The 18780-nt window shown below is 41.1% G+C and overlaps 1 protein-coding gene across 4 annotated transcripts in view; it reads left to right on the top strand.

The window, feature by feature from the left end:
• ano1b (anoctamin 1, calcium activated chloride channel b) overlaps positions 1-18507 on the top strand; it is an 87257-nt gene extending 68750 nt beyond the window's left edge. For 2 of the 4 annotated variants that reach the window (XM_028430657.1, XM_028430656.1), the window contains 3 exons: positions 14328-14512; positions 17081-17186; positions 17915-18507. In XM_028430657.1, coding sequence (XP_028286458.1) covers positions 14328-14512; positions 17081-17186; positions 17915-18187 — 564 coding nt within the window. In that variant the 3' untranslated portion in view covers positions 18188-18507. Of the gene's footprint in view, positions 1-14327; positions 14513-15990; positions 16254-17080; positions 17187-17914 lie in introns of those variants that run through there. The other 2 variants (XM_028430659.1, XM_028430658.1) reach the window with 2 other exon arrangements.
• The last annotated feature ends 273 nt before the right edge of the window (positions 18508-18780 follow it).

Below are 18780 nucleotides of genomic sequence, written 5' to 3'. Positions count from 1 at the left end.
TTTTATTGAAACATACAAACAAAAATTGCATTGACATAATGTATTAAGCAGAAACGGTGTATCAACAAGCACATACCTACACACACACACACACACACACGTCTGTGACAAAAAAGTGGCAGGCATTAGGTGTGTGAAGCAATGTGCAACCAAGCTCAGCTCTTCCAGCCATGAAGTCTTGCAAATTCATATGTCAATTTATAGCCTTATTTAGTTTAAATTACTTTACTTTATTTTATTTTATCTTATTTGTTTTATTTTACCCAATGCATGCGTCTTATTACATGTTAATTGTTTTATGTTTAATGTATGCACTAAATCACTAAGGAAAATTCCTTGTAATGTGAAAACTCTTCACTTACACAATTCTAACACAATTCTGATTCTGAAGAAAAGGTTGTGACATATAAAACATTGAGTAAACATCATTGTATATTCACAGTAAACATCTCAGAATAATAATAAAAACATTAAAAAATAAGGCACTGCATGTAGCATAGCAATATAATCTCTAATAAATAAACATTTACACAAATCATGAATCACAAAATTCCACACCTGTGAAGGTGTGTGTAGCAATGTCCAATCAAGCTCAAAGGAGCAAGAAAAAGCTAGAAAAGCATTTCCTGAAGAAAATGCAAGTTTGATTGCTGCAGCTCTGAATGCTGATGTGAACGATTGCTTTGCTTTGCTGGAGAATCTGCATTTAAATTTTTTTTGCTCAACAATCTGAAAAGATAAAGCTTTGGCTATATGACAGATATGAATGATAATATATATATATATATATATATATATAGTACAGACCAAAAGTTTGGACACACCTTCTCATTCAAAGAGGTTTCTTTATTTTCATGACTATGAAAATTGTAGATTCACACTGAAGGCATCAAAACTATGAATTAACACATGTGGAATTGTAGACATACCAAAAAAGTGTGAAACAACTGAAAATATGTCATATTCTAGGTTCTTCAAAGTAGCCACCTTTTGCTTTGATTACTGCTTTGCACACTCTTGGCATTCTCTTGATTTTGTTATGTATACAATTCCACATGTTAATTCATAGTTTTGATGCCTTCAGTGTGAATCTACAATTTTCATCGTCATGAAAATAAAGAAACCTATTTGAATGAGAAGGTGTGTCCAAACTTTTGGTCTGTACTATATATATATATATATATATATATATATATATATATATATATTTATTGTGGAGTAGGTTGTGTTTTTTAAGTTTTTTTCCCCTTTAACCCTCACCTGATTGTTGTGTTTTATATGCAATCTAATCTTGTGGGAGTATTAGCAAGTATGCGAGAGTTCCTCAGTTGTTGTTGACATCAGAGATGTAATGGCGCTCGCAGCTCACGCATGGACATACAGTTGGTGTACTGTGCCGGAGCTAGAGGCCAGACAACACGGACATTCGTTCAGCAAGACTTACTGTATAGAGGCCAGAAAACGCAGTTGTTCAGTAAGACTCTATTGTGCTGTTTCAACAAGCGCATAACAGAAGATTTCTTCTTGTCGTGTGATCACTTTTTCCACATTTTGTCATGTTACAGCCTCATTCCAAATTGTATTAAATGAATCTTTTACCTCAAAAAAACTACACACAATACCCCATTATGACAGTGTGGAAAAAGTTATTTTTTTACATTTTTTGAATTTATTAAAAATAGAAAACTAGGGAATCACATTTACATAAGTATTCACAGCCTTTGCAGTGAAGCTCAAAATTGAGCTCAGTTGCATTTTTTTTCCCACTGATCATCCTTGAGATGTTTCTACTGTTATGTGTGGTGTAGGTTTTTAACAGGACCCTGACGCAGACAAAAGTAAAGTTCAACAAAAAGGGAGCTTTAATTAAAGCGAAACTACAACAATAATCAGAGGAGCGGGAGAACAAAAGGAGGGCTACTGAACAACAGTAACAGTCAAAATGCAAAAGACAAAAAATACAAAAAACACAAAAGAAAGGAGGTCAAACACAAAACCAAACCTGAGGATGATGGGAGGATGAAGAACACAGAGGAAAAAGGAGGACGACGAGACGGTGGAAGGCAGGAAATCAAAAAGAGAGACAAGCAGGGATTCACACGAGGTTCACAAGGGGTTCACATGGGAAAAACTGACAAAGACAAAGGGGAAGCACAGGGCTTAAATAGAGGAGAGACAGCACAGGTGATCACAATTAGGGAGGAGCTGGTAATTAGGAGGAGGGAACTAGGAGGAAGTAAAAACTGGCAGGGAGACATACAGGGAAGACAGGACTACAGAATAAGACACGGGGAGCACAGCAACACTGAGGACAAGAGGGAGGAAAGAGGGATCAGAGGAGGAGGAAGGCAAATGACAGAAAAATCATAACAAATGGTGAGGGAACAGAATAAACATCCACAACATCTACAGCTTAATTGGAGTCCACTTGCGGTAAATTCAGTTGATTGGACATTATTTGGAAAGAACCCCATGGTCACTCTGTCAGAGCTCCAGCGTTCTTCTGTGGAGAGAGGACAGCCATCTCTGCAGCAATCCATCAATCAGGCCTGTATGGTAGAGTGGCCAGATGAAAGCCACTCCTTAGTAAAACAAACATGGCATCCTGTCTGTAATTTGCCAAAAGGCAGCTGAATGACTCTCAGACCATGAGAAACAATATTCTCTTGTCTGATGAGACAAAGATTGAACTCTTTGGTGTGAATGCCAGGCGTCATGTTTGGAAGAAACCAGGCACCGCTCATCACCAGGTCAAGACCATCCCTACAGTGAAGCATGGTGGTGGCAGCATCATGCTATGGGGATGTTTTTCAGCAGGCAGGAACTGGCAGACTAGTCAGGATAGAAGGAAAAATGAATTCAGCAATATACAGAGATATCCTGGATGAAAACCTGCTCCAGAGCACTCATGACCTCAGACTAGGGAGAATTACTGCAAAGAAGAATGGGCAAAACTGCCAAAAGACAGGTGTGCTAAGCTTGTGGCATCAAAGAGACTTGAGGCTGTAATTGCTGCCAAAGGTGGATCAACAAAGTATTAAGCAAAGGCTGTGAACACTTATGTAAAAATGATTTCTTGGTTTTCTATTTTTAATAAATTCCACAATTTGGAATAAGGGCTGCCCTTATTCCAAATTGTATTAAATTAACATCTTACCTCAAAATTCTACACACAATACCCCATATATATATATATATATATATATATATATATATATATATATATATATATATACACACACACACACACACATGGACATAAATGATGGTACCCGAGAAAAGATTGAAAAGATTGAAAATAATTTGACCATAGGGACATGTTAAACTAAGGTGTGTCCTCTAATTAGTATCACAAATGTCTTCAAACTTGTAATCAGTCAGTCTGCCAATTTGAAGGGTGACAAGTAGTCACTGTGCTGTTTGGTGACATAGCGTGTACCACACTGAACATGGACCACAGAAAGCAAAGAACAGAGTTGTCTCAGGAGATAAGAAAGTAAATAAAAGAAAATCATAGACAAGCATGTTAAAGGTAAAGGATATAAGCCCATCTCCAAGCAGCTTGATGTTCCCGTGACTATATATTATTCAGTAGTTTAAGGTTATGGGACTGTAGCCAACCTCCCTGGACGTGGCCGAAAGAGGAAAATCGATGACAAATTGAAGAGACGAATAATTCAAATGGTAACTAAAGAGCCCAGAACAACTTCCAAAGACATTAATGGTAAACTCCAAGGTCAAGGTACATCAGTGTCAGATCGCACCATCCGTCGCTGTGTGGACTTCATGGGAGACGACCAAAGAGGGCACAACTGCTGAAAGCACATCATAAAAATGTGAGGCTGGAATTTGCCACAATGCATAGTGACAAACCACAAAGCTTCTAGGAGAATGTCCTTTGGACAGATGAGACAAAACTGGAACTTGTTGGCAAGGCACATCAGCTCTATGTTCACAGGCGCAAAAATGAAGCATACCAAGAAAAGAACACCGTCCCTACAATGAAACATGGAGGAGGCTTGGTTATGTTCTGGGGCTGCTTTGCTGCATCTGGCACAGGGTGTCTTGAATCTGTACAGGGTACAATGAAATCTGAAGACTATCAAGGCATTCTGGAGCGAAATGTGCTGCCTAGTGTCAGAAAGCTTGGTCTCAGTCCCAGGTCATGGGTCTTCCAACGGGATAATGACCCAAAACACACAGCTAAAAACACCCAAGAATGGCTAAGTGCATTGGACTGTTCTCAAGTGGCCTTCTATGAGCCCTGATCTAAATCCGATTGAATGTCTGTGGAAGGCCTGAAACATGCCATCTGGAGAAGGCACCCTTCAAACCTGAGACAACTGGAGCAGTTTGCTCATGAAGAATGGGCCAAAATACCTGTTGCCAGGTGCAGAAGTCTCATTGACAGTTACAGAAATCTTTTGATTGCAGTGATTGCCTCAAAAGGTTGTGCAACAAAATATAAACAAAATATTAAGTTAAGGGTACCATCATTTTTGTCCAATTCAAAAGCAATGTCTGATTTACATTCAGTATATTTTTAATTATTATTACTTTTGTCAGTTTCAAGTTATTTTTGTGACCATTGTGGGTTTTTCTTTCCTTAAAAGAGGGGTACAAACAATTTTGTCCACATGTGTATATTTCAATCATGAGAGACTCAGCGAACTCAATGAGAAATGAATTTATTAATACAATAATTTCATGCACCCAGAAGCTGAATCTAGACCCCGTCATGAGGACTACGTCCGAAAGGGGTGAAAGCTCTAGCGGAGAGGCCGCTTATCAGAAGACCCCCCTGGGTCTAGACCTGGTGGTGGTGTAGAAGCAGGAGAGAGGAGGCCTTGAACTGCATGGATCGGGAGGTGCTTGGGGTAGAGGAGGGTTGCCGGATTCGATCAGGAGACAGCTGAAGAAGAGACAGAGGCTTTTAAATTTCTTGCTATGCTATGATTGGGCAGGAGAGGGACGGGTCGACAGCTGATTGGTGAGGGAAGTGCCATCTATTAAACACCTGACTATGTGGGAGGTCACGGGGAGTGCAGTGCACTGACAGAGACCCAAATGATTGCTTTGAACTGAGAATATTAAATCTGAATGTAATTTATAAAAACACATCAGAATTACTCTGAAAAGAAGCTGAATCACTTTGAACATAGGCTAGTTACTCATAAAAGGAGCTGAATTAGTCTGAACATAAGCTGAATCACTAACATTGGCTAAATTACTTATAAAGGAGCTGAATTAAATATAGATAAATAAAAATAGCCTAAAATAAACTATATTAATTATCTGTAATTATTGGAATAATGCCTGAGCCTTAGAGAGACTATGACTGTAAATGATTTTGATGTGGATATGTGGCAAACATCTCTATAAAGATGAATATGGCAGATGCCATGTGTAATGATGGATAAAAAAGTAGGTGACTGGTCCTCTGCATGCAACGCTGTGTCAGCCTGTCTCCATGGTGACAGCTGCCTGTGTAAGTGAAAGCAGGAGGACAAAGGTGTAAAAATGTCAAAATGTTTAACCCTATCCACCCCATGGCCCCCAATTTTGGGGGCTTTTTCATGCACCCAAAAATAAAAGCCATATAACACTGTACTAACCATGTAAAAAAATAATCATATTGCATATCAAATTAAACAGGAGAAACTTTACTACAAGCACATATAAGCCATATTTACACACATCAAACATAACTTCAACAACATGCAAATCAATTATCACTCATCAAAATAAAATTCTCATATCAAAGTCGACCCACTTGCCACATGGTTATTGCTAGCTCTGTGATACTTCAAGTCACACAAACAAACAAGGGGTCATATGAAAGCTGAGACTTTACCAATTGACACTGTTACAGTTGTTTTGCTATATTTTAAACATTTGGTAAATTAGAATATAAAGAATATAAAAGTAAAAAATAGAGCGAGTAACAAAAAAATTCAGTTTTTCTTCTGTACATTTGCAATAATCAGTCATATGTGAAGGCAATAAATGCTTAGTTCAGATAGACCAACATGTCTGTGTTTATTCAAGACTAAAAATATTAGACATTTATTATGTTTGTGGAGGACTTTTTTGGGGGGAGAATGTGGCAACGGTCGTTTAGCATAAAATGCATTTTCTTCTATGTGGCTGGTCATTGGTGAGTCTAGCACTAATAGTACTACTACCTGTCAAATCTATTGGTTCTGACCTTTTGATAGAGGTGTCAATCACCCTAATCAACCCGTCCATTGCAAAGTTATGAGCCTGCATATTTGTCAAGGTATTAGCTTAGCATTAGGTGGGCATGGCCTATCTGCTTTATACATCTGTTATAACCTATAGATGTGTGTATCTATAACGTATGTATACAAGTAAAAACTGATGTAAATAGAAGTGATGAACACCAACAGTGACTTAAAAGTGAAATATATAGTTTGGTTCATTAAATTTTAAGACTGAATGAAATAAAAACTCTGCAGAGATAGTGTCCACAAGCTTAGCTACAGATTGAGATAACTCGATTGCTTCATCTACATCATTTGTAAGGAGAGAGAGGTGATTTATACTTACACAACTGTGCAAATCTCCCAGGTGTCCCCTTTATTATGACACCAAAACTATTCAAATACACCTAGTGGTTGCTGAGATATACTCAATTCATTTTGGGCATGCCATTTTCAAGCTGTTGCCTTAAAAATGGGCTTGGGGTGGAAGGGGTTTTAAATCTTGAAATTAAGTAACTTAAAACTTGAATTATGAGCAATATAAACAGGGAGCAAAATCAAATATGAGGTTAAATTTTTCACTCATTGTTATATTGCAACCATTAGCTAGTGCAGTGCAAGACACATGAAAGCCTGCATGGAGTTTGCTAAAAAACACCTGAAGGACTCCAAGATGGTGAGAAATAAGATTCTCTGGTCTGATGAGACCAAGATAGAACTTTTTGGCCTTAATTCTGAATGGTATGTGTGGAGAAAACCAGGCACTGCTCATCACCTGTCCAATACAGTCCCAACAGTGAAGCATGGTGGTGGCAGCATCATGCTGTTGGGTTGTTTTTCAGCTGCAGGGACAGTATGACTGGTTCCAATCGAGGGAAGGATGAATGCGGCCAAGTAGAGGGATATCCTGGAAGAAAACCTTCTCCAGAGTGCTCAGGACCTCAGACTGGGCCGGAGTGGTTTGACAACAAACAAAAACATGAACTTAAATGAATTAACAAGAATAAAATAGAATATATAATAGAATAGAATAGAATGCCTTTTATTGTCACTATACGACTTAAAGCCGTCAACCAGTTTCAGTGCAAAAAAGCAATGTATAAAAAGAGATGTATGAAAGATATTTAAGAAGAGATCTCCCGCTCCATTTTTCCCTCACTCGTGAACGAGACCCCGAGATACACAAACTCCTCCACTTGGGACAGGTTTTCCAGTTGAGAACCATAGCTTCAGACTTGGAGGTGCTGATTCACATCCCAGCCGCTTCACACTCAGCTGCAAACCGTCCCAGTGCACACTGGAGGTCCTGGCTCGATGAAGCCAACAGGACAACATCATCTGCAAAAAGCAGAGATGAAATCCTGTGGTTCCCCAACCAGATCCCCTCCGGTCCCTCACTGTGCCTAGAAATTCTGTCCATAAAAATAATGAACAGAACCGGTGACAAAGGGCAGCCCTGCCACAGTCCAACATGCACCGGGAACAAGGTCTGACTTACTGCCGGCAATGCAAACCAAACTCCTGCTCCGGCCATACAGGGACCTAACAGCCCTCAGCAGAGGGCCATGGACCCCATACTCCCAGAGCACCCCCCACAAGATGCCGCGAGGGACACGGTCGAACACCTTCTCCAGATCCACAATACACATGTGGACTGATTGGGCGAACTCCCACGAACCCTCCAGCACCCTGCGGAGGGTATAGAGCTGGTCCAGCGTTCCGTGGCCAGGACGAAAAACACATTGCTCCTCCTGAATCCGAGGTTCGACTATAAGCCTAATTTTCCTCTCCAGTACCCTGGCATAGACTTTCCCAGGGAGGCTGAGGAGTGTGATGGAGTTGGAGCACACCCTCCGGTCCCTCTTTTTAAAAAGAGGGACCACCACCCCGGTCTGCCAGTCGATGTTGCAGAGGCGTGTCAGCCAAGACAGCCCCACAACATCCAGAGACTTAAGGTACCCAGGGCGGATCTCATAAACCCCCGGTGCCTTGCCGCCGGGGAGCTTTTTGACTACCTCGGCAACTTCAGCACAGGTGATAAACGAGTCCACCACTGAGTCCTCAACCTCGGCTTCCATAATGGAAGGCATGTTGGTGGGATTGAGGAGACCCTCAAAGTACTCTTTCCACCGTCCAACCACCCCCTCAGTCGAGGTCAACAGCTCCCTACCTCCACTGAATACAGTGTTGGCGGAATACTGCTTCCCCCTCCTGAGGCGCCGGACGGTTTGCCAGAATCTCTTTGAGGCCGACCTCCTCCATGGCCTCCCGAACTCCTCCCAGGCCCGAGTTTTTGCCTCTACAACTGCCCTCGCTGCAGCGCGCTTGGCCTGCCGATACCTATCAGCTAGGTAGGACTCCTTCTTCAGATTGACTGCATCCCTGACCTCCGGTGTCCACCACCGGGTCCGGGGATTGCCGCCACAGCTTCAGACAGCCACATCGACAATGGAGGTGGAAAACATGGTCCACTCCGACTCAATGTCTCCAACCTCCCTCGGAATCTGGGTGAAGCTCTCCCGGAGGTGGAAGTTGAAGATCTCCCTAGCAGAGGGTTTGGCCAAAGGCTCCCAACAGACCCGCACAGTAACTTTGGGCCTGCCGGGCCTGTCCAGCCTCTTCCCCCGCCAACGGATCCAACTTACCACCAGGTAGTGATCAGTTGACAGCTCAGCCCCTCTGTTCAAATATTATTACACTATTCTGTGTCCAAAACACACGGTCGAAGATCAGATGACACGATTACAAAATCGATCATTGGCCTAGGGTGTCCTGGTGCCAGGTGCACCGATGGACAACCTTGTGCTCGAACATGGTGTTCGTTATGGACAAACCATGCCCAGCACAGAAGTCCAATAACAAGACACCACTCGGGTTCAGATCAGGGAGGCCGTTCCTCCCAGTCACGCCTCTCCAGGTGTTACTGTCACTGCCCACATGGGCGTTGAAGTCTCCCAGCAAGAAAGCTCAAGCGGAAAGGCCGCTGATCAGAAGACCCCCCCTGGTCTAGAACAGGTGGTGGTGTAGAAGCAGGAGAGCAGGAGAGGGGAGGCCTTGAACTGCATGGATCGGGAGGTGCTTGGGGTGGAGGAGGGTTGCATCTACAAGATGTCATCATCAGAGTCAGAATCTGAACTGGGGTACTGGTTGGGATCAGGAACATGAAATGGAGCAAGCTTTTGAGACTGGCGCTGTCAACATTTACATGGACATATGTGGAGGATTGGATTATCTTATTAGTGAGCACATTAGTCAGTCATTTCAATATGCATGGAATTAGGATGCTATGTGAAAAAGAAAATAACAACTGGGATAGTCACTGTGGACTATCCTAAGACTTTAGCCAGGAGAACCACGAATTTGCTGCAAGCAGAGTTCAAACAGCATCTTGCATATGTTTGATGATGTCAGTGACATTATCACTATCATCAGGGATGTAAAAACAACAAGCGTAGGGGTTATTCCTTGTGTTGTCCTCAATCGTCCTCGTCTCATCTGTCCTTGCATCTGAGTTCCTCTGTTGACTTAGTGGTGACATGAATCCACGTAGTTCTCTCTGCGACCTGCAGGAGTGCATCTGGAATGGACCTTGCCAGAGTGCCAGTGGTTTCCTTCTCAGGCCCCTTATCATCTCGCCAGGTTGGAAATCATAGGGTGATTTGTAAGCAGTGGTGGAGGGGCTGGCTTCATCTGTTTCTGTCTGAGATTTGAGAGAGAGTGGAAGATAAGTTTTGCAATTTGTAACGTGTCATCCTCACATAGGCCAGTGGAGGGGAGTTGCCTGGTTACAGGCTCCACTCAAAGGGATGGCCATTTGTCGTTTGCCATTTTAGGTTACTTCAAGGCAGCTGGTTATAACATCAGTTCCTCTGATTTTCATCTCGCTAATCTTAAACAACTACAATATTATATTTGCCAAAGTTGCCTTAACTAATGTAACTGTATGTCATTGGTCATGGTGCTTGTGTTCTTTGCTTCATGCAACTGTTGCTGGTGGCATTTTATCTTTCGACAGCACTTCCACTGGCAGAGTGATATGCAGAATGTCATCCGAGGTTAATATTAAAATGGTCTGTCCTGGTAGTGTCTGGTGGTGAGTGAGCGGTGTGTGTGACTGTTTTGGTATTACCTGCATTGTGTTGCATAAACAAACCATACAAGATTCATAAAAACTTCCACACATGAACTGAAAGCCTTTTGGATTCCTCCCTTTTTGACACATGGTCCACCAACCCATGTGTCAATTTAGCGAAGTGGGGAACATTTGTTATCAGGTCCCTGCCATGCTGCTTCTCAGGTGTGGCATCACAGCATCTCCGCAGCGTCTTCTGTTGTGGTGTGGCAAGGGACTGTATAGCTGTAACATGCTGGGAATAGAGACTGGAGGTGAAACAAACATGGATTAAGGATGAAGGGTTGCACTTGCGTTTCGTAAAGACCTTGCTTCTAGCTTCAGTTTGCAGGTCTCAATGCTATTAGTTCTGCTGCTTGTGCAGAATGAGAGGGGAGTGAATCTGAGACAAAAGGTTCATGATTAGTGACAAAATCAAATCTAACATTTTTGTGACCCATTTGTGGGAGGCGGAGCCATCTACAAAAGAACCAAAATCAGGGTTAGTTAATGGGGCTTCTTGTATATCCAGTGTTGGGGAGTAAACCTGTTGAAGGACAGCAACACAGTTATGTTCTTGTCTGTCATCTAGTGTGGGAAAGAAGGTAGCAGAGTTTAAAATCCTTGCATCATTTGACAGTTATGTTAGATGATGTTAGTTAGTGTTAGTGATGTTAAACATTTCTAAAAGTGGGATGTTGCATTTCAGTCACTGTGCTGTGGAGAGGTAAGAAGATTTTCATTCAAGTGAAAGCATGGATCCAGCACATGGAATCATCTGAGCCCACAATGTTTCTGGAGGTCATAACTGCTTTTCCAGCAGCACCCACAGCTCTGAGACATCGTTTCCCATAAGCCTGCAACACAAAACAGAAGTCATACACGCATTCTTTTCATCTGTAATCTGAGTGTAAGGCCTGGTAGGGTCAGGTAGGCCCAAGATTGGAGCAGTCTGTAAGGCAAGCTTTTAGTGCAGTGAAGCAGTGTTCTGCTTCAGGAGTCCATGTGGTCTTTTGTGTGTTTGTAGACCCTTGCCATGAATGAAGGAGGCGAGTGGAGCCTCAAGAATGGCATAGTGGGAGATGAATTGTCTACAAGAAAAGCACATTTCAAGAAAGGACATCATCTGTTTTTTGTGGATGGTTTTGGGAGATTCTGAATTGCAGCTACTCTTTGTGGTGAAAGAGTCTTTCCTTCAGAAGTAAATGACATGACCCAGGAAAACAATCTTTTCCTGGGCAAAGTGAAGTTTGGAAAAGATGGCTTTGTGACCACCATGAGCCAGATGTTGCAAGAGTTTGACTGTTGACTTCGCACTGCTCCCTGGCCGGGCTGCAGGTCATAATGTCATCAACATGCTGCAACAAAGGTGTGCTGGGAGCCAGAACAAGAGATGATTCAAGACCTTATCTGAGAGACTTATTGTAAATGGTGGAACTCTTACAGTGTCCTTGGCACTGGAAGAAAAGAAAAAAAGGAAAGCAAAGGAAAGGAAAGGAGTTGGCTCTCTGAACGAACTGGAGGACAAAAAAAAACAAAGATTTAGAAGTGCTTTGAGGTACCAGCTGGTTTTGTCTTTGAGTGTGCACAACAGATGTTAAGCATCTAGAATAGCACTGCAGTGTTTGTAGAAATAGAATTGATCAATCGGGTGTTTCTTGCCAATTTGTTGCGCGCTGACATGATTTCATAAATGGGCCCAAATCTTCCCAATTATGTGATGTGTGTTTGGTGAGTGCGATGTGTGGGACTGAATGGTTTATGGTGTACATGTTACATTGAGCTGGTGTGAGAGAGACTGATATGGCACATATGTGTTGTGACTATGTGTGTCAATGTAAGCCTATCAGCCAACCTTCCTCATATGGCGCATCAGGTCCTATTGACACATGAGAGGTACAATGCAGATCCTCTGGTGCCATAAAATCTGTTGCAGCTGTTAAAATTAATTTTCTAGCTGCTGTGATAAACTCAGATTGGGCTGTTGATGATTGCAATTTCCATTGATATGTATACCTCAGGTCATGAGGTGTGATGGATAAAGGAGTGTGGAAAATTGGTCCCTAGTAGTCAGCTTTGATGCCTTCTGGGTTTGAGTTCAAACAAAGGCCTAATTTGCACATCAAGTCCCTGCCCAGGGTCAATGGGGCAGACTTTGAAGAGCAAGAGTTTTTATTGTTTGACCTAATGCACCAACAGAGTACACATAATCTTTACTTAGTTCAGGCTTTTGTGAATTCTAAAACTTCTATCACAGAATGTGTGACTCCTGAGTCTACAAGATTTGTTCTGTAATGGTCAAAACTTGTGAATGATCAGATGTGTATTGAACATATATCTATTGTCTGAGCTCTCAAAGGGTTGTGTATTAATCTGCTCAGTGTGTGTGTGTGTGTGAGATGTAGTACCTTCTTCTGGCCTCACAAAATGGTTTGGCTTGTCAGCAGGAGTCCATCCCTCTCCAACAACCCCCTGAAGCTCCTTCTGTATTGTCTCGTCTCTTTCCTCTCTCTCTCTCTTTATTTTTTTGAAGAGAGCATTTGGTCAAGTTTGGTCAAAGTCCAGTTTCAGTCCATTCTGTCAGGGAAATTAGATATTCATCAGGATTTCCATCCTTCTTTGTCCTCCGGCGGTGATTTTCCCCATGTTAACTGATGTTGTGAGCGGATGTTGTGAGCTGCTGTGATGTCAACTGTTCATGGAAGTTGTATTTTCCAGTCCTGGTGAAGGTTCTGGTTCTTCAAGCATAGGCATGCTGAAGGCTGCATTTTGCTGGGAGTGACATAGTCTATGTGCAAGTGGAGAAGATAAAAGCTGCAGAGTTTTGTGATGGAACCCGCACTTCAGGATCAGCTGCTTCTGAATGTGTTCCTTGTGTCCACTCAAGGTGGAGTCTGTTTTTCTCCTCATTGGCTATTGTAGAGTTGCATGGTGGTGGAGCTTAAGGATGGAGAGGTGGGTTGCCTTTGAGGTCTGGATCCAGCTTCAAAGCCACCAACTGTGGAAACAAAAGAAGAGGAGATGTGCGAGTCTGGTGTTCTTTGTGTGTGAATCATGTTTCTCATTGGTTTCAGTTCTTCTTTCCACATCTGAAAACATTCTTTCTTCCATAATTTTTCTACTTTTTTAACAACCTTTTGCTGTTTTTTTTTCTTCTAATCTTGAGGAATCCCCCTAATAGGAAACCTAACTCAGCTGTCCAGACATTTAAATATGTTAAACTTTTGTCCCCATATCTCATGCTCATAATATCCACAATTAACTCTCTCTTGTATATTGGGAAGGTCCCAGACATCAATGTTGAATGGCAAAAGACAACACGATTTGTTACTTTGCTGAAAAACAGGAGGTCGGGTGTCCCAGGGAAGTAACAACAAGGGTTAAAGGAGAGGCTGCATATACAGATATAAAATTTCCATCACATCTACACAACTCTCTAACCTCTCCCTATCTGCTAACAAATGGCTGCAATATAATAAAGAGTGAAAAATTTAAGGGGGTCTGAATACTTTCTGTACCCACTGTATACAAATTCAAAACCCAAAAGCAGATGAACACAAATTTATCATTATTTATAAGAAAAAAAAAGCTTTAAACGACAACATCTAAAAAAAATAAAATAAAGCTTTTTTAACCATTTGAAAACTATAAATAGAACTCTGATATGAATTCCCATAGCTGAAAAGACCTGAAAAAGCTGAACATTTTGATATATGAATGGTTTCTGTAGCTGAAAGTATGCAGATGAACTTTTAAGGTTGAAAACTCTGTTTCTGAACAAAAATCTTTAACTCTGTCATCGCCAACATGGGAAACGGGCCAACAAGGGCACCCCAATGAATAATTACTTGGAGTATATCAGTACTAGTTTGTACTTAGTTTGTGCCAATGACTTTATGTTTCACAAATATCTGTGTGTTAATGTTTAGTAATTGTTCACAGACACACACACACACAACCATACCTCTTTTTTTCTTTTTCTCTTTCTCTAGGCATTTGTCATCTCCTTCACTTCAGACTTCATCCCTCGAATGGTCTACCAGTACATGTACAGCCCTGACGGCTCAATGCATGGTTTTGTCAACCACACACTGTCCTATTTTAATGTCAGCCACTTTCAGGAAGGCAAAGAAACCATGGATCCATCACATCTCGGCTACTCCGTTGAGATTTGCAGGTGGGAAATCAAGCTTAGAAGCCCAGTATGACTTTCAAAGGGGACCTTCTTTGGGAATGTGTGTTATTCTTCTTTGTTGCATGAAATGAAATAAATCTGTATTGATGAGTTTCTAGCTGGTGTACTTTCCAATGTGGGGCTGTTGTAACTGTGTGTTACCAAAAACAGCAAGACTTGGGCCACACGTCAAACTCAAGGCCAATTGAGCTGAAATTCACTGTGTCCACTCAGGACACCATAGGAAACACGCATTCCAAAACTCTTTCGAAGGTATTACAGTGTGGCTGGGGTGTGGCCTCAAAGTTGACCATTCGTCATTACGCAGGAAGTTACTGAATTTTTTGCAGTACAACCCACATACTTCATGCAAGTATGTGGGCCTGTCATTGATGAGCCTGTCATTCTGAGAAGATTGATAATGTTGTGACAATACAAGATCATCCTTTATTAGTTCCCTGCAGGGGGAATTCAGTGTTACAGCAGCAACAACAAAATGCTTAATTAAATAACAGAATAAAGTGACAGAATATAACAGAATAAAGTGCCTTCAGTTTATATACGTAAGCGCTGTAAAAAGAAAGTTATTGCACTGTATGACCAAGTTATTATACAGAAGGTAGTGTGGCTTTAGCTAGGAGTGGATATATATATATATATATATATATATATATATATATATATATATATATATATATATATATATACACATACATACCTACACATACATATACACATAAGCTACTATGAGCAGGCCTGATTGTAAACTCTGGCAGCAGGTAGAAAGGACCTGCGATAGCGCTCCTTCACACAGCGTGGATGGAGCAGCCTGTCACATACTCTCAAAGCACCACCTACTGGCAGTATAAACTGTGTTCAGGCAGATTTGCAGAGCTTCACACCCCGTATTTGAGCGAACTCCTCCTAGTGAAATACTCTGATAGACCTCAGATTTTGTCACATGGTTTTGAAGACATGGTTGAGTAAAAGTTATCAAATGCGCAAATCGAGGTTACACCATCTGGGTGTGGCAGCGCCACGAAAGTTGACCCTTCGCCACCATAGAGAAAACTGCTGTATTTCTTGATTTATTAATCCTGCCTCGTACTTGCTCATGACATCAGCCCCTGTGCACCTTTTCATATCACCTTATCATCATGTAGCGTGGCCACATGGCTCAGCAGCGCCACCTAGAATGAGATCTGGGTCCCTGTTTGACCTACAGTCAGGAAAATAGGTACACATATGTATCACCTCTAGACGAGAAAAAAGACTCTTGCAGGTATCTAAAATAAATTTGAGCTGGTAAAGAACATTCCTGTCTAACCTGATCAAATGACATGAAGATGCCGTCAACTTTTATGTAACTCCATTTTTAAGGCAACTAAGTGAATGTACTATCTGAGAAATGTAGCGGCGCTCACTGCTGTGGCGCAGGCTGTTCTGGCTTACCCAATTAAAGGTTATCTGTTATCTGTTAGCTCCTCTTCAATGGTTGTAGCTGACTTCCTCACTCCTTGGGATCGGTAGCGGTGTTCTTCGCACTGATGCGGACAGGAGCCATGATACGTGTGGGAACACTGCTGCTTCGCTGACATGAACACCTTGCTTCGCTGACGGTGAAAGCCCTGCTTCGATGACTGTGTGTGTGTGTATGGTGACTGATCGTTTGGGTGGTTAGCCACACAGCCGGACCCGCCCTATGTGAATAGACTGCTGTTGCTCGCTGCTCTGAACGGCCACTGTCCACTCCCTCGTTAGTGGCAGCAATCGCTCGCCTCCTGGTCCTTCCGGGGAGAAGTATTCATTGCCTTGGAACTTCGTGTCTTGCCTCCCTGGGTACTGAAACAAAGTGCCTTCTCTTTGAGATTGTGACATCATTACCGAAATACTGGTGTGTCCTTGGGCAATCTCCCGAGGTGGCGTTGTTGCTATTGTTAGGTTTAATTAAGCTGGTCATCTCACCAGCGTGTTGCCACAGAAAGAAACTAGAAATAAGTGGTTAGCAACAATAGGGGAGTAGTCCATGTTTCCTTAACTGAGACCAAATTTTTAAGAAGAGCAGGTCAGGTGAAGGTGGTTTTGAACACTTCCCTATAAACTTCCATATAATTATGCAAAAAGTGCTTAGTATTTTGAATATTATAACAAGGTTTATAGTTTTCCGGCAATTACCTCAATGAACTAATTTTTTTGATGTTTGAATTGGTTGAATCGGTCAATGCATACGCTGCATCAAATAATGTATGGAAGAAAAATAATAATTAAGAAGAATAAACTAAAACTACAGTAATAATGTTCGTAGGCTCCACCAACACTGGATATACTTTTAATTGCACACATCAATGAACATATCCATCTTCATCCAGATTCAAACCAGGAACCTTCTTTCACACATTAATATATTAGTTTTAAAAAAAGGAGAGCTCCTCGGTGGAAAGCTACCAAAAAGACCAAGTCTGCTGTGATCAAACTGCATTCATGCAAGAATTGAATAAAGAAGACAATATCATCTGCATACATACAACATTCATTTTCCAACTGTGAATTCTGCTTTTATTTTCCTTAAAGGTACAAAGACTACAGAGAACCTCCTTGGTCATCTACACCATATGAGATTTCCAAGGAGTTCTGGACCGTCCTGGCTGTCCGACTGGCCTTTGTAATTGTTTTCCAGGTACTGCTGTTAACATAATTATAAATGTGTCTGTTTATATTTTAAGCTGAATCTGTATTGTCTTTGATGTTATTACATTAGCGTAAGCAGTTGTAACCTAAAAGTGACAAAATGCTAGTGACAGTCACTGTAATATGGATCAATATTAAGTGTATAGTCATAATTGACTGTTTTAACATGGCAGTTTAAAGCAAAATTTCATTATACAAATAATGTTTGTGTAACAAACCATATCCAGAAATTACCAAGACTAAATGTTAATGATGTCATCTTGCTGCCTGGTATCAGCAAAAGGAGTATTAATAATGTGCCACATTTCATGTGTTATGACTACACATTTTTAGTCTTTCTGAAATGTGTTCAATGTAATGAATAAACCATAATCTTAATCTGCCTCCTAACTATTTAATGTTAAACCTGAACCACAAGCAAAAAATAAAAAGTACGGTAACTGCAAATAAGAAACGGTCATCAGTGTTTTTCATATCACAAAACAATTATGTTTTGTGATATCAGCTGAATGAATAGATGAATTACTGTGCAAGACTTTGTGCAGGTTACCGGCTATGTCCTAGAGCAAGGTAAATTTGATTAAAACTGACAATAAATGATTGCACATTACAAACAATCCATGCTGTCATCCACATCCATGGTAATATTTTTGTGATGAAAGTAAGAAAAATGACTTATCACTAATGTAACGATTGCCATTCTTTTATTTCTGCCAGAATGTTGTAATGCTGATGAGCGACATTGTGGACTGGCTGATTCCAGACATCCCGAAAGACATTAGCCTGCAGATCCACAAGGAGAAGATTCTGCTTGTGGATCTCTTCATGAAAGAAGAGCAAGACAAGAGCCATATCCTTGTAAGCTCGCCCTCAGCAGGCACCAAGGGGAGCTGCAGCAGAAGAAACAACGACAGCAGCACAACTCACCCAGGCTCCCGACTGCACACAACAGTACCAACAGTTTCTAGTAATGGCCACCAAGTCAAATAATGCTAGCAGCACGTTTGCTGGGAAACTGTGTGTTTTCATATTCAGAACATTCCAAAACTGGGAGACCAGCTGGCCAATGTGGTGTGAGGACTTGTGATCAGGTGTGTTGTGATGTGTGTTAAGAGAGGTATTTTACAAAGTGCATTTCACTAAGGACTACAGAATAGGCCTTAAATGTAATATGTATTGTAATTTGGTTGATTATTAACCTATTTTAAATTACTAGATTAGTTTCATTGTGTCCACATTATTATTGCATGTAAGACTGAGAGTTCAAATAGCATCCAGGAACGGCAAATAAAAAATAAATAAAAAACGTTTTTTTTCTTTACCTTTGATTTTTCACATGATCACATGGCCAAAAGTGCCATTAAAATCAAACTAAAACTGAATACTGTTCAAAAGTTTGGGGTCAACAGCAGTTTTCTGATCAGCATAACGGTTCTGCTGTGCAACCTCAGATGATTAACATATAATTTTATCATTATTTAAAAAAATAACAAAATGTTGGCAAAGTATTTAATTATTTAATTCTAAATTACAGTATTTAATTATATATATATATATATATATATATATATATATATATATAT

This window comes from Parambassis ranga, chromosome 19, assembly GCF_900634625.1.
Source record: "Parambassis ranga chromosome 19, fParRan2.1, whole genome shotgun sequence".
Classification (NCBI taxonomy): Eukaryota; Metazoa; Chordata; class Actinopteri; family Ambassidae; genus Parambassis; species Parambassis ranga.
The sequence above is the reverse complement of the archived record's forward strand: the minus strand, read 5'-3'. Positions and strand labels throughout refer to the sequence as shown.